At 35.5% G+C, this 12,846-nt stretch overlaps 1 protein-coding gene across 1 annotated transcript in view; it reads left to right on the forward strand.

Annotated features, from left to right (window-relative positions):
* Positions 1-12,846, forward strand: part of HDAC9 (histone deacetylase 9) — a 274,618-nt gene that overhangs the window by 176,101 nt on the left and 85,671 nt on the right. The window contains exons 20-21 of the mRNA XM_058801306.1: positions 3,141-3,260; positions 3,585-3,682. Of these exons, the coding sequence (XP_058657289.1) occupies positions 3,141-3,260; positions 3,585-3,682 (218 nt within the window). The remainder of the gene's footprint in view (positions 1-3,140; positions 3,261-3,584; positions 3,683-12,846) is intronic.

Below are 12,846 nucleotides of genomic sequence, written 5' to 3' on the forward strand. Positions count from 1 at the left end.
CTGAAAAATTCACTTCTACTGTATGTTATGCATGTTTGCTGACTTGAATCTTTCAGTTCATTGCTGTAAATTCTGGTCAAAAGTGAACTCTCTGTTTATTCTCATTTTTAATGGGAAAAGCCTACTCAAAGTTTGTGAATGTTTTTAAGTCTTTTTGGCTGTAAATGTTATATGTGCCTCGTTGGGAAAAAACCCAAAACACTTCCCTTTGATATACTTAGCCAATAAGTACTTAGAAATTCAGCTTCAGTTTTTCACGGCAAGGTTAAATGTGCAAATCATTACCTGTGCAAATGATTACCTGTGAAGCTATCTTTACTCAGGAAAGCAGATAGGGAATTTTCAGCCTTTCTGCAACTGTCCCATTGACCAGAAAAACTCAGCGAGTGAAAGGGAAGAAATACATGGCTGACACAGATGACTTCATTCCTGGAGCAGTTGCAGTCCAGTCCCTAGTCTGCTCCATGGTCAGAGCAATGATGTACAAAAATTCATATGGAAAAGTTCTTATGCATGCAAACTATGCATAAATCACAGGCCAAACTTGATGAACGAACAAGTTAATAGTGACATCTTTATTCCCACCAACAGAGTTTGGGTATCTGAAGGAAAGAATGGAATTACAGATGTTAGACTTGGAATTAACCTTTAAGATTATATTTTGATAGTGACTAGCAAAGCAGGACCTCAAGCAAGTTGGCAGCTGTACATGTTACTGCAATATAAATATTAAAAAGTAATATCCAATCCCACACACTAAAGTGTGCTCTAGTTAAAAATTGTGTAGTCTTCATAGCTGCTACATGTCTTCATATATAAATTCTTAACTTTTTAATTGTCAATCTTCCCTTCATCTATTTAATCTATTTACACAGTAAAATAAAAGACATATCTGACAGTATTTTTTCCCTCATTCCACCATTTGCATAAATCTGTGGTTTTGAACTGTCTTATATACCCTGAATACATTTGATCCACTAAGGGCAGAATATGAGCTAATTTCCCTCATGCTAACATCCGCAGTCTGAAAGAACACATTCCTTTGTCTAATCAGAGATGCTAACTGCTCTTCAAAAAAGAGCTCTTAGTGGAGTCAAAGTTTAAACAAGAAAGCTAGCTTGAGATTTGAATAATAAAAAAAAAAGTAATGAGGAAAAGAAATATCTCAATGCCCCTTTAACATTTTTCCTTCTGTGTTGGAAACTGTTGCAGAAAGAATATATCTAAAGCCCCAAATGTATATGGAAAAAAAAGACAAAATAAAAAAGTGAAGTCCTACTGTGTCCCTTCAGATCTATCTATGTGTCCAGCATAGCTTGTCAGATTGTTGAAATCCTCTTTCCAGGATCATCCATACTTGCATTTATGCTCATAGGAGTTGAGTCTGTTTTGGAGTAAACCAATTAGCTCTGTCACAGCTGAAGACTGAATGGGATTCTGGGATTAGTTTGCATGCCAGATTTTACTTCATTTGCCAGTCAGAACCATCTAACACTAGACTGGCTGCCTTGAAATCTTCAACAGCCACAGACCAGTGTGTTCTCCTTTGTACGTCTCATGTGATACATTTAACCTTGGCATTAAGTCACAGTTGGGCTGTAACTCCATCCTCATGTTGTTTCAAGTACTTTCAACATAGAAAAGAAAGGAAAGTCTTATAATATTACCCTGTAGAGGTCCCAGAGGAGGTCCAAGTCAAGCACAATGCAGTACAAGTAGGACTCAATCAATGTAGAGAGTTCTGAACAATGTGGGTGAAACTCATGGGCTGCTTCAGCTGGCAGGGAGTACAAGCAATGTTCAGTGCTTGCTGTGCTATTGGCAGTGCACACCTTGAGGTACAACTTGAGCCCTCCTGGAGTAGGCATAGTGAGGAGAATGTGACTTCTGTTTTGCAGACACTAAATTGGATTTAAACCTCATAACATTTGTAAAAAAAATACAGACTGGGTGACAATGACAGTGTTGCCATTCAGCATAGTTTTTCTGTCCCCCTTAATCCTCTAAATTAGAAATTTCAAAAGGATGGCTTAAAGGAGGAAAATAAAAAATATCTAAAAGTTTTCAGCCTCTTAGAAATACCAGTGAAGAAACATTTTAACTTTTACTGAAAGGCAAGTGGATTTTCCAATTTCACTTGTAAAATTGTGTGTCTAACCACACAGAATAGTAGTGAACTGTGAAAACAAACCAAAAAAAGGAAATGTCTGCATCATCAGCCTTTGTTTTATAGATATACTGTCAGCATTTCTTTGTCAGCCTTTTATTTAAAGACAGAATTTTATTCACTGTCATTATATAATGTTTGAAATATGGAGGCTGACCAAGGTCACTCCTTGATTGTGGAAGGCACCATCCTATCTGCCAGATGATTTAATAGCTAATGAGATCATATTCCTGTGTCTTCAACTGTTGCCGTCATGATTTTGCAAAAATGAAGTATGAAGTCCTTTCTGCATCTGGCATCTCTTTTGATGTGGATCTAACTGCTGAGGGACTGAACAGAACTGAATGTTTCAAGAAAGCCAATTTACTCAGCTGGTCGCAGAGCCTTTGACCTCAATAGTGGTACTTGGCAAATCAATGAATACTCTTATGTTTAGTGTTCTGTCAAGAATTGTGAAAAAGCTCTGTAAACCATAGATCCTTCTGCAAAATACTAGTTTCTAGTTTAAACATTAGTCTTTCTTCAGAGGCCAATGAGGCTAGTTAATTAAGCCTGAGGGGTTATGAACTGTTGGCAGTTAATAAGTCATAAAATTCCTCCATAAAACAGGATGCTAGATTCCATCACTGAGGCAAGGAGTACAAAGAGCCGGTGTATAAATATCTAATTGTACAAAAGGACTGGGATTTCTCAATGACTGCTCATCTGGAGTCTCCAGGGCACGCTCGCTATGGTTTCCTGATTTTTAGAAGCCAGTTTAAAAAATGAGTGCATTAAAGAGTAATTTGCCTGAAAGTTCAGGAAGTATGGGGTGGTGAAGGGAGGGGGAAAGGGAAAGACAAAAGGAGGGCAAGGGAGAGGGAGAGAAACTGAGAGAGAGAGAGAGGAGGGGGGTGTAAAAGAAAGCAGAACTGAGCTCTCTACACTGAGTTGGACATTATTACATTTGTCATCTGTTTTCTTTCTCCTTTAGGATGTTCACCATGGCAACGGTACACAGCAGGCTTTTTATGCTGACCCCAGCATCCTGTATGTTTCCCTCCATCGCTATGATGAAGGCAACTTCTTCCCCGGCAGTGGAGCCCCAAATGAGGTTAGGTTTATTTCTTTAGAGCCCCATTTTTATTTGTATCTTTCAGGTAATTGCGTTGCATGATTACCCCTAATTTTCTTGTCCTTCCCTGGTTCTTTAAATTACACCAGATTACCAAATTGTCTACTGGGAGCAGGGGACCAGTGGAGAACAAGTGCATAACCCAGAGCAGTCCTTGTCAAACAAGGCTGATCTGACATGTTGTTTGATGTTTGTTTCCAATGCAGATTTGAGAACTTTTTTTCTTCTCCCCTTTCCCTCTCTCTTTTCCTCCTCCTTTTTCTGCTTTTTCTCCCTTTTTGGCATTTTATTTCTTTTTTTCAGGTTGGAAGTGGCCCTGGCGAGGGGTATAACATAAATATTGCTTGGACAGGTGGCTTGGATCCTCCTATGGGTGATGTTGAGTATCTCACAGCATTCAGGTTGGTACCATTTAAAAGTCTTGAAAACTGTTTGTAGAACAAAAGCACATTAATAAGAGCTAATGTAATACTGAAAGTCAGGACAATAATCCATGGTGAAAATAAATTAATCCTGGAATTCCAGTATATGAGAGTTTAGTAAACTAAAAAATGGGTCATTTAATAGTTGTGATCATCCATGCAGAATCAACAAAAAATTTTTATTTAATTGGTCATTTGTGTTTTCATTATTATGCTATGGCAGTAAAATTGCTTTGAGCTTCCTTACTTCCCTGCCTAGAAAATTTATATGTAAGTATTTATTATGCCAGGCAGAAGAAAATTACTGCTCACATTCACATTGATTGCAGTTAGATGCCAGTAGAGCAGACAGAAAGAAGTATGAAGTATGGTGCAAATCCAGTGTTCTTCATTCATTTAAAAAACTCATTATGATGCTCACAATTTTGACTATTATGTTTTTTTCTACAGATTGCAGTAAAGTGTAATTGAATTAAAAGTAAACAATTTTGACATACTGCAATGAGAATGATAGGAAATGTTGCATTCTGTATTTCTCTTTGCTCACTCATAATGAATATTCTCAATAGCTCATTCATAAATGAAATTTTATTCCTTCATAGGTGATGCTTCATTATCTATTAAGTCTTATTTTCATGGGACCAGAGGAGATAAGAATAGTTCAAAACACTATCTTTTAGAGTTTCAGTGTCCTGTCTTAGATACACCATTTCCTTTCACTGTTAAACAATCCAGTGGAAGAGTTTAGTGAAGTTTAGGGAAGGTGTGGGGTTTATCTTTCAAATTTGGGCAAATGCTACACCTCTGAAAAGGAGTTTCATTTAAAAAAGAATGATATGAAAGAAAGGCAATGAGAAAACCAATGTGTATCTCTAATGTCTTTCAAGACATTTAGTTTGAAGTAGTGCAATTACCATATACAGTTCTTGACTATACTCTATTGAAAATGCACCACAAAAACCCACTAAACTCTTGTTTTGTTTGTTGGAATTTTTGTGGGTTTTTTTTTTTTTTTTGTTTTCTTCCCAAAGAACTTCCATGCAGCCCATTAAATAATATGCAGAGTTTCTAATAAACAACACACCTGAAATCATAGTCTAAGCCCTAGGGAGAGAAATAGCCTTACACATTCATCCCACTATTATTGTGGAAAAAGTTTTAATTTTATTTGTATTTGTCTGTATCTAAAAAGAGTCTAAACAAATGGCATCTGACTCCAAATTTTCTACACTCAGTAGTGCATCAACCTCTTTCCAAGATACTTCCTATACTTCCATGTGATTTTTACATAAGTTAAGGAACGGAATGGTTCAATTCACTGGTATTAGTGTCTGATACTCATATATCTGGTATTTCCACCCCAACATTCCTGGTTTGGATCCAAACCGTCCCACTAATGATATAGGTGGCCATCTAATGATGCAGAGAATGGTGGTCCCAGTTTATTCAACAGAACACTCACATACTGAGACTGTAACCATAATTGGTACCCCTGCTACCATGACGAAAAATACCTGGGCTTAAGAGTGCATTTACAAATATGTACTTCACAGTTCTATTTTAAGGCACACTAGTAAATTGTTTGGAGCAGCTAGTATTGCTGCTATGCCTATTATTCTGCTTCAGTTAGAGGGATTTTCAGTCTCTGTTCCTAAGCAAAGCAAGACTAGGAAAATAAAATTTGTGCAACTTACTACACTCTGACTAATCATACGCAGACATAAACTTAACTATATGTTTTTTCAGGCAAATAAATTCAAATTTAAGTTTAGAATTTCCTTTTAGAAAAAATTGGTGATGGTGAAAAATTTAATGTTGCTATTTTAAATGCATCCATTTAACTTTGTGATTAATGTTGTAATGAATGTGAATGTTTTTCTCCAAGCAACAACAGGAAATGTTTCCCTACACTCTCAGCCCCTTTTGACCTGATCACAGGCTTTTTGCCCTCTGTAGGTCTTGCTGACATGGATTTAGTATGACTGGTATGACAGTTTTGAGTGGGGATCATTGAAGTAAACAGCATGCAACTTAGAAGGGTGGATACAAAAATTTGTGAATTACTTAGGACAGACCAGGTAGCTGTTTCTGTAGATCTGGTCTGAGTGGTAGGTAAATTTACAGCTCCTAGTAAAGAGACACTTATCCATGGGCCAGAATCTATCCTTGCTATTATTCAAAACATCACACATGATGGTTTAAGTTTTCAGTTTGTCCAGAGCAGAACTGGGAGACTGGCAAGAATCCAGAACAGTACAGAAAATCAATAGAAGAGTCGCCATGCTCTCACAACAAATCAGCTGTTGTTCTGGAGTTTCTGTCTACAACAAGTCAGTTTTTAAGAAAATAAGTGAATTTCAGAGATAGGAAAACATTATTTGGTTTTTTACATTAGGTTACATGCTTTATAGACAGACTTACAGAGAAGGTTCAAACTAAGTTGTGGAGCAAATTTTCAACATCTTCAATCTTAGGAGAAAAATAGGGGGGAAATGGAGATATTTTCTCTATATACCTACCAATAGACAGAGAGGTTGGGCAGTATTCATTCACCAGTGAAGGCAGGAGTGGATACTGGTGAAGGTCCTCTCCAGTGTAACCAAGGTGTAAGTTTGCAGATGGGTGAGATGGCTGGAGCCTGTTTGGAGAGAAGCCGAGGCTTCCTGCTGGCTCCAGAGCCTAGTCCTTTGAGTTCTTAGGAACTGAGAAATTTGCATTTAAATAATCTAAAACTCTCCAACTAGTGCACAGAGCTTTCACTTTCTCACCAGCAGAGCCCTAATTTCATCCTAGAATTGTGCCAAGCACATATTTGGAGTGTCACCAGCCTTGACACTAGGTAGCTTGTTATTTATTGCTTGATTGACTGTCAAATTTCACAGCAGAGATCCTTCTAAATGATAATGTTCACAGAAAAAGAGACCAAGGCTTTTTTTTTCTGTCCCTAGAGTTCAGCTCATAACTAGGTATTACATATGACAATGTACTTGATATCAGTTTTTATGTCAGAATATATATTTTAGAAGCATTTACACACATACATATATACATGCAGGTAGCAGAATACTAGTTATCTCCCACTGCATAAATAACTAGATAAATCTATTTTATGTAAAGGTTTTTAGGACTGAATAATATTCCACCTCAGTCTTCATCCAAACTGTTTGACAAAATATTTTCATTTCTTCAGGAAAAACCAATTTTCACGTGTGAAAATACAGAAAAATTTGAGCACAGAGTAATCACTTCAAAGGCATGCTGAGTGAGTGGCTGCCCTGGGACTGTAGCGGGAAACAGGAAAAATTAGGGTGCTGGTTTGTGTCTGCCATTTTGATTTCTGCGCTACATGAAAAGTTTATTATATTTTTGAACTAACTCTTTCTATTGCAAAATCAAATTGAAGTGGCTGTAGCCAATTTGAAGATGAAGACTGCTCATTCATTTATAAAAGATGGTTTCATTTCTTTCTTATTGCTACTAAGCAAATAAGTTTGCATGTGTTAACTGCATGGAGGTAGTAGAAAATGCAGGATAGAGAACTTTCTGTAGAATGGAAAATAATTGCAGTAATCAAATCACTATGCCATTTAATTTTGCCAGAAGAGTGTTGTTTGATGTTTACCATAGTTAAGGAACTGGCCCAGCTACAAAAAAATTCCTTGAAATAATGACAGTTTTCTAAAGGACAGGCATCTCTTCTTTTCTCCTAAGATAACAAAAATGCACAGCTCTTTTCCATTATTTTTAAGCTCTGAAGTATCCCTCCAGAGAATTTGTTTCATCATTTAGTTCCACCTATTCAGGTTAAATTTGCTTTAATCTCTTTGAAAGCCAAAGGATATGGTGGCTGTTTTCTAGGACGATGATTTTACACTCGAGTTTATGAGGATGTAATCCACTCTCTTCTGCCAACAGTTCTAGAAAAAAATGAGAGCAATGGTTGACTAGTAATGTTCAAATAATTATTTTCATAAGCTCCACATTGCACCAGATGTGCTCAGTAAAGCAGGCAGCAGAAAGAGGCTCAGGTCTGTGTTGTACATGCACATATGTCTCTGTGTGTACTTGCAGTTTGCAGGGGACAGGAGAGATTTGTTTCTGTAGAGTGGAATACAGAAGATGCAGGAGGTGGTGGAAACAAATGAGAGTGCTCACAAGAGTGAAAGAGAAGCAAGAGACAGAAGGAAACTGGGCTGTGCCTTCCAACTGCTTTGCACTGCTTTTATTCAACAAAGGAGTTGTAAATTTAGCTGAACCAGCCAGTATGCTCTGGCTGCTTTGCACTACTCCAGAGCAGCATAAAAAAGCCACAGCATATTAATGAACCTGGCCATAAAAGCTTGCATAAAATGAAACATGTATGTGTGTGTGATTCTTGGAATGATTAGCAATAGCTCATGATAATATTATCTTTTAGCAGTCACATGTTTGATTTTAATTTAAGAAGGGGAGCAAATTCAAAAGAAATAGGTAGCAATAAGGCAGAGTTAAGGATGAGCTATATCCATGATTTAATTTAAAATACATTTGTAATTACCCCAAAATATAATTTTAAACAAAGTTCAAAATTAAAATCATGGTTGAAATCACATGTGTTAAAATGTAAAAATGAAAGAAAACAAAGGTGTGCAGAAAATCTTCATCCTGTCTTGCAGTCCTTAGTGATTGTTTTGGGAGAAAATCAGTATGTTTAAAACTCTCTGTATTCTAGTCTGTGCTCAAAAATATTACCAAAAATATTCTTTTTCATCTTGTGGCCATACAGGGCGCAGTTATGTTAATTTGAAATATTGAATTGATGTATACAATTTGGTTTTTTCCATAGTTTTTCCTTACCAGATCTCATGACATTTAATTTTGACATTTCAAATGAAAAACTCTGTAAAAGTACTTTTTGATATTTTAATATATATATTGTCCTTGATAACTCTGTTTCAGCATAGATATTGACAGTAGTTCTTCTTTACTATTTACGTTAGAATTTAACTCATAAATGCTAAGAAGAACACAATATTGCTATACATGCCTTATGTTTTTTAATAGAAGTATACATGGCATGTATTTTTATTTATGAATTTAATTTTCCTGTACATTTTACTTTTAAAACTTTTTTGTTGACTCGGGAATTTGAGATAACTTTTAGAAGTTTCATTTATCCTGTTGGTATTGAATTTCATGGTTTTAAGTATGTGTGTCTGAAAAACAAAAATTCTGTGTTTTAACTCAAATCACTAATCTTCCACTTTCATTAAATGTCCATTTGTTTGTGTATTACATGTGTAGATGAAACTCACATTCTTCCCTATCCACATTTATTATTTTAAATACTTTTGTATGATCTGTGTAATGTCCTTTCCTATTTTTTCTTCTCTCAAAATACAGTATTTATGGTATTCTTCAATCTCTCTTCACTTAGACATGTATCCACTTGCCAAATCACTTTAATTGCTCATTTCTGAGGGTTGGCTATTTTCTGGAAATGAGCTAAATACACCACATGAGGGCGAACCATCGATTTATATGATTTTGAATATTATTATGGCTGTCTTTGTCATCCCTGCTCTGCAATGTTGTGTAACTCTCTGAGTAGAAACCTTGGTTTCTGATAAACATAACAAAATAATGTAGAAGACAAAAATCAGCATTTTTTCTCAGCTGTACCCAACTATTGAAAGTGAGTCATAGTACAGTGCTGTATTGGGATATTTAATGAATTCCACCAAGAATAGATTTTGAGTATAAAGTTCTTTTAAACAATGATTCTTAATACCCATAACTTCATGCTATTAATTTTTTTTTGCTGTAATTTCCAGAAGCTGCTGCTGAGGTTTTATTATACTAGATGAGATCTAAAAACTACAATAAGACTCAGTTTCTGATTCAAATGTTTGATAATGTTTGATATGTCTTCAAAGAGATAAAAAAACAAAGGCATGGGAGTAGTTTAAAAAAAAAAAAACCAAATTAGCTATTCAGCCTCATGAGTCAATGAAAGAAGAAGTGAACTCCAGTAACATCTTCAGAACTTCAACCTGTTGTGTTATCAGTGAACTCTACTCACAATAGCCTCAGAATTTGCCAAATGCCATCCTTATCTTTACTAATGGAAACTAATTATTTATTTCCCAATATATTGCTTTGTAATAACTGCTAAAAGTTCTCTCAACTATAGTTATTTCTCTTGTCTAATTGTTGGCAGAAGTACATTCAGCATTTTGCTGTGTATAGAGGAAGGCAGAATCTCTGAGTAGTGTATGACAGGCAGATCATGATTTACCCAAATGCAAGTGGACATTATTGAGACTGCTTGTTACCCACAGTCCTTCTGCATTGTCAAGGGCAATGCATTTAGGAAGAAAAATGTGGCTGAACACAACGCAGTCATGGAAGCTCTAGGAAATCTAAACAATGTTTTCTGTATGAATGTGTATGGTTTGCTTTCAGACACCCAGAGCATTCTGCAGGTATTATTTACAGTTTCAATAATTTTTTAATTTCTGACCTTGTCACTTCTACCAGGCGTCTTTAAAAGATGCTCATTTCAACCAGAAATGTCTCTCTTTTCTCTTCTGTCATAGAAAATGTCTTAGGAGAATTCAAAGATGTACCATCAGCTATAGAAAGATAACTTAGGAGTGCCTGAGCAATTTCTTTTGAAGAAGTTTGAAGAAGGTAGAAGTCTGCTTGGAATAATTTTTAAACCTGCTTTGAGTATAAGTTTCATATGTAAACATTCAATAGTCCTGATGATTTGTGACTTTAGAATTCTTTTTTGAGTGTGGTGATGAAGGTTTTGTAACAATGATAAATTTTCATGCTTTTTTTTTCCTTGACAAATGTTTTGAGCATTGAGTCTTTAGGAAATGAAGAAACAGAGTTAAAAGCATTTGAAACAGTGGTATAAACAGCTTTTCAGCATTTTGTTATACTTCAAAGTTCACCATAAAACTAAAACTGGCAACAGTGTTTATAACCTGCAACCTCTTGTTCTGCCTAGTTCTTTGCTTTTATTTGGAAAATCTAACTTCTTCTGACTGAATACCCTAAATTTTCACCTTTACTGTACTGGGATTTTTAAAACTGTATGTGGTGCTCCTTTAATTCACTGGAACTACAAAAGTGAAACCGTTCATTACAGAAATTAATTACTGTTGGTTTACTTTTCTACAGATGCACAGTTGCTTTTATTGACATGGCAGAGTAGGGGGTGGAGGAGAAAGGATAATAAAAAATGGCATGTGTCAGGTTTATGTGCTTCAGGTTAAAAACTATTTGATTAAAACCCCAAGCCGTACATGGTCTGTAGTTTCAAAGTACTGTAAAGTATCTGAACTCTTTCCCAATATAACCATTTTCCAATTTTTGTTAAGCCAGAAAGATGGAAGAATAGAGGTGTATGGATAAAGAATTGCCATATTGTCAAATACTTTGATGGAAAAGTTGAGAAATATCACCAAAAACATCCTGGAAGAAATTAAACAGCAATAAGAGTGGAGAAGATGCTTTTACTGTAAAAATCAAAATATCTGTGTTCTTCTTATCATGAAGATAAATTTCAGATCAGAATTAAAAGTCCTGCAGCAACACTGAGTGATTATATAGATGGCCAGTCCCAATTTAAATTTTGTTGCTTTATAATAACTTTTGAGAACTACACTGCAGCCTGTAAAAAATATCCACATGTTCTCTGCTGGAACAGCTCCAGACTGTAACAGAACCACTAGATTGCACCCTGGTGCTTTATGTATTGTTTAATTGTTTTCCTTTGGTGGATATTTTTATTAAAAGCCCATTATCCAGAATCAGACAGAAGTGTTGTTTCAAGAACAGCAGAAACAGAGGCCTTTCAGCTACAGAGTTCTTATTCATGCTTTCTTTAGCTAGCTTAGCTAATGAGATCTCCACTATTCTTCTTTTAATACTTAAAGAAGACAAATAAATGGGAGTTTTTATTTTGTTGCTTTCTAATCTAAGCAGGATTGCAAAGAAGTGTTGTGAGGTTCTGGTGTGCTCACACACCTGTGTCTCAGTGTTAGTTTGTGTGAGTACCTCCAGGGCATTTCTGTGCTTATAGATATTCTCATGCTTTTGCACAAATAATTCCTTGGAGATATATTTTTTATCCCAATAATTTTGTGTGTCTGTGCTACACTTTAGCTATACAATAATTGCACAAAAGAAATAAGCATTTTTCATAGAAAAAATGTTTTAGAAAAGAAAGCTGCAGTAATTCTAAAGAAAAATAGAAAATCTGGCAAGAGCCAGATTATAAAATTGTGACATGCTGAATAGCACTGTGTTCAGTGCTGCAAGATCTTACAAGGATTCTGGTTACTGAATATTGTTGGAGCCGTAACTCCAAGTATTTCATTACTTTTTGAAGTCAGCCTTTAGTCCTGTGGAGAGATGTTTGAAACTATGAAAACATAAATGTCTCAAAAATAGATGTCTAATGAATAAGTTCAGGGAGGTCTATGACTCATCATTATTTGGTATTAGCAGTACTACTTGGGCCATCAGTAATCCATTAAATCAGTACAGCTTCTTGGATAGTAAGTCATTACCCAGTGTGAGGGAATCCATCAGACTTCAAGCTCTGAGACATTAATTTTACAAGCATTACAAGAAAAATGCTTAGTGGTAGAGTGACTTACCACTGTGTATATTTTTATTCAGGAGAAGTGAGGTCTTTGTCCTGTAATCACATACACTAGGGTTACAATTTAGAAGGCAATTGATCATTTGTGTCATTAGTTTATGCAGACCTCAGTTGTGCACAACACCACAATTCATAGCTAAGATACAGAGCTGTTGCTTACACAAAGTAGTAGCTTCTTGAAAAATCATTGATAAAAGACTTTGTGAAATCAGAGGCTTTTCACTGAGTAAATGTGGCAGGATTTTATCTTAAACACTGTGACTACATTTAACCTAATTAAGCAGTCAAATATTTATGTACAAGCAGTTTCATGAGTTGTTATGCCTTGAAACAAAGTAAGCTTTTAAAGGATCTTATTAGCTGATTCATATGCTTACCTACCACAAGCCTTTCAGTGATATTCATATCAGCTGTTAAAATAAAGTTACCAAGATTATTAATTTATTTTTAAAAAAAGGAAAATGAAAGCAAACAAATTAGAGAA

The sequence above is a fragment of the Ammospiza caudacuta genome, chromosome 1, assembly GCF_027887145.1.
Source record: "Ammospiza caudacuta isolate bAmmCau1 chromosome 1, bAmmCau1.pri, whole genome shotgun sequence".
Lineage (NCBI taxonomy): Eukaryota > Metazoa > Chordata > Aves > Passeriformes > Passerellidae > Ammospiza > Ammospiza caudacuta.